The sequence below is a fragment of the Lottia gigantea genome (assembly GCF_000327385.1).
Source record: "Lottia gigantea unplaced genomic scaffold LOTGIsca_505, whole genome shotgun sequence".
Taxonomy (NCBI): Eukaryota; Metazoa; Mollusca; class Gastropoda; family Lottiidae; genus Lottia; species Lottia gigantea.
The window spans coordinates 23390-26462 of NW_008709736.1; the positions used below are offsets into that span (position 1 = coordinate 23390).

The following is a 3073-nucleotide window of genomic DNA, read 5'->3' on the forward strand; positions in this document are numbered from 1 at the left end:
ATGGATTTAAAATGGTTAAAGACGATGATAATATTGAGTGTTGGACTGTGTTTAGTTTTTACATTTATAGGTAAATATATTTATGTTTTTTTTTATTTCAGGTTTATTCAACTGAGAAGTTGTTTTAGTGTATAGAAATTAATTTTTCAATCTTAAACTGTTTATCTTTTACCCTTTACTGTAACCGAAAAACTGACAAATAATTAAAAATCTGTTTAGAAAGGATTAAAATAATCTCAATATTTAAGATCATTTAACCACTGTGAAATAATTAGACATTTCGTTTTTATATTACAGAAGCGCAGCCATCTATAACTATAAATGGTAGTACAGCTACACCAAGAACATTTCAAGTTAATGATAATATGACGATTAAGTGTACAATACCTTCAAATTATACGTCTGGCTCCAATCTTCGTGTTTATAAAGGTTCTTCTGTTATCAGATACTTTGGGATTCCTTTGCACACTTGAACAATGACGAAGAAGATAAGTTGTAAAGATGATACCTATTTTAGATGTTATGGTAGATTGAATGGATCAAATTACTAATCAAACAGAATTGATGTCACAGTCGACTGTATGTTTTACTTCTTTATTCAAAAATACATAATTTTGTGTCAGAATTATCTCCTAGACGCTCTAAAACTAGAGATTTTATTCAGGTTGCAATATTACTATCACGTGACAAATCACTGTACAATATCAGAGATAATTAGTCAGGCAACAAAACAAACTGACAACAAAATCTACCAATCATTACCGACAAAATTTTCAGCTATACGGAAACTGTCGAAAATTGCCAAATGTACTCATGCTATTATTGCGAAAGTTGTGATCCCACAACTGTATTGATTCTATTAAACAATTGCTCTTAAATTTATGACAGTATAATTAAAGATTTTATAAACACTTTACTTAAGTTTAGAACAATAATTCTTTTAAAATTTTCAGGTGCCCCTCAGTGGGATGAAGATGTACAGGAACCAGTCATTTTCTCCTCATCACCGACTAATGATAAAAAAATTTACCTTAAGATAGTCGGCAATCCACAACCAACATATTCCATTCAGAAGTTCACATCTACAGGATTACAAGACCTGTCTCTAAATATAGATGTAATAAACGAAACTTACAGAATTAGATTGTTGTTTCGAAAATACACAGAAGATTCACATGGTGTATTTCAGATCGTAGCGAATAATCCAATGGGAACTTTTACTACAAACTTCACACTACGTGGTGGGTAGAATTTATTCGTCAAGAAGGTTTGATCTCAATTACTATAATTCCAGTATTGCGGTACTCGCTGCCCTTCAAATATGAAGATTGAATACGTTAAACTTGGTATTAACTCTAAAATACTCATATCATTTTTAGAGCATTTCTATATCAGTAAGAGGCTTGTTTGAATAGTTCTTATTTTACAGGGGAAACAGCACCACCGACAAATGTCCGAGCCTGGAGTAATACAACTAGATCGATAAATGTTGAATGGACTGCAGGAGAAATGTTTGAAACGGAAACAAACTATAATGTGTATTACAAAACAGAAGATACAGTATTTAGATGGTCCACACTTCTCGATATGGAGTTAACAGTAACGCATATATTGAAGTCTTTAGAACCGAGCACGACCTACTACATTATGGTTAGGGCATATCACACAAATTCCGGATCCAGTTCTTATTCTAAAATGACGCAGGCGACTACATTAGGTAAGTATATATGAAATATTAATCTATTTTGTAATAAACATATCAATATATTAAATATAATTTACAAAATACACCCTACTGAAACACCCAATACAGACACTATTCTCCTGGTTTACACTCACTATCCTTTAGAAACATTGTTTTCTACAGGTCCAATACTTATTAACATTAAAGGCCTTATCTCTAACCTGATAATCAGTTTCTAGTTTATCTACGTGATTAGTTAAATACCATTAATCTGAGTAGATATGGCTGCGGCAATATTACCCTCGACTTCTCGCCCACGAGATGTCGAGAGACGACAAGGTGAGGATAAAGGCGGGAAAGCGAGTTAAAAAAGGCGAGAAAGAGAAAAATGACGAGAAAGCGTGGTTAAAAAAGGCGAGAAAGAGAGAAAAAAGACGAGAAAGCGTGGAAAAGGGCGAGAAAGTGAGGAAAATGCGAGGAAAAAGACCAGAAAAAGACATAAAAGCGAGAGTAAAAAAGGCGAGAAGTCGATAAAGATGAATGAAAAAAAGTCGAGGAAAAAGGCTTGAAGGAAACTTGATGTGAGTGTTTGTAATCGCCCAAGTATCAAAAATATTTGACGAGTTATTGCCCTTGTTCTTGGAAACACATTCAATTTTTCGCTTGTAAACGCGTTAGAAGGCACAATTCTCGACTGATTGTGACGAAACTTGGTGAAATTGAAGATGTTTTTAAGATTGAGGTCATTAACTCATATCAAATAGTTTTCAATTTTTTATTTTCAGTAGGGTTCATCTATTGGTAATTACAAATACTCACGCCACATTTCACCAAAATAAACAATTTCAACAAATTTTGTCAAAATCTGTCGACAATTGTGCCTTTTAAAGTGTTTACGAGCTGGAAATGTAACGCGTTTTCAAGAACAAGGGCAATAACTCATACTAAATATTTTTCGTTTTTTGTAATTTTCGATAGGGCTTTTTCCTGGCCTTTTTTACCCTCGCATTCACGTAGGCGAGAAGTCGAGAGTAGATATGGCCGTATAAATCTGTCTACTAGTATTGGTGACTCACCTCAAACTAAACCTCTTATCTACCAACTAGTTAAACTAACATCATCATCAATATAACACAATATATAACTTATCTTTCTACAGATCCTGATGACTCACCTCAAACTAAACCTCCTATCTACCAACTAGTTAAACTAACATCATCATCAATATAACACAATATATAACTTATCTTTCTACAGATCCTGGTGACTCACCTCAAACTAAACCTCCTATCTACCAACTAGTTAAACTAACATCATCATCAATATAACATAATATATAACTTATCTTTCTACAGGTCCTGGTGACTCACCTCAAACTAAACCTCTTAT

General features: G+C 33.3%; 1 protein-coding gene across 1 annotated transcript; it reads left to right on the forward strand.

Annotated features, from left to right (window-relative positions):
* Positions 1-2489, forward strand: LOTGIDRAFT_175856 (hypothetical protein; the record flags this gene model as incomplete). The annotated part of the gene is made up of 5 exons (XM_009062324.1): positions 1-70; positions 298-429; positions 954-1241; positions 1430-1717; positions 2470-2489. 5 exons carry the CDS (start codon positions 1-3, stop codon positions 2487-2489), a joined length of 798 nt encoding a protein of 265 aa, XP_009060572.1.
* Between the last annotated feature and the right edge of the window lie 584 nt (positions 2490-3073).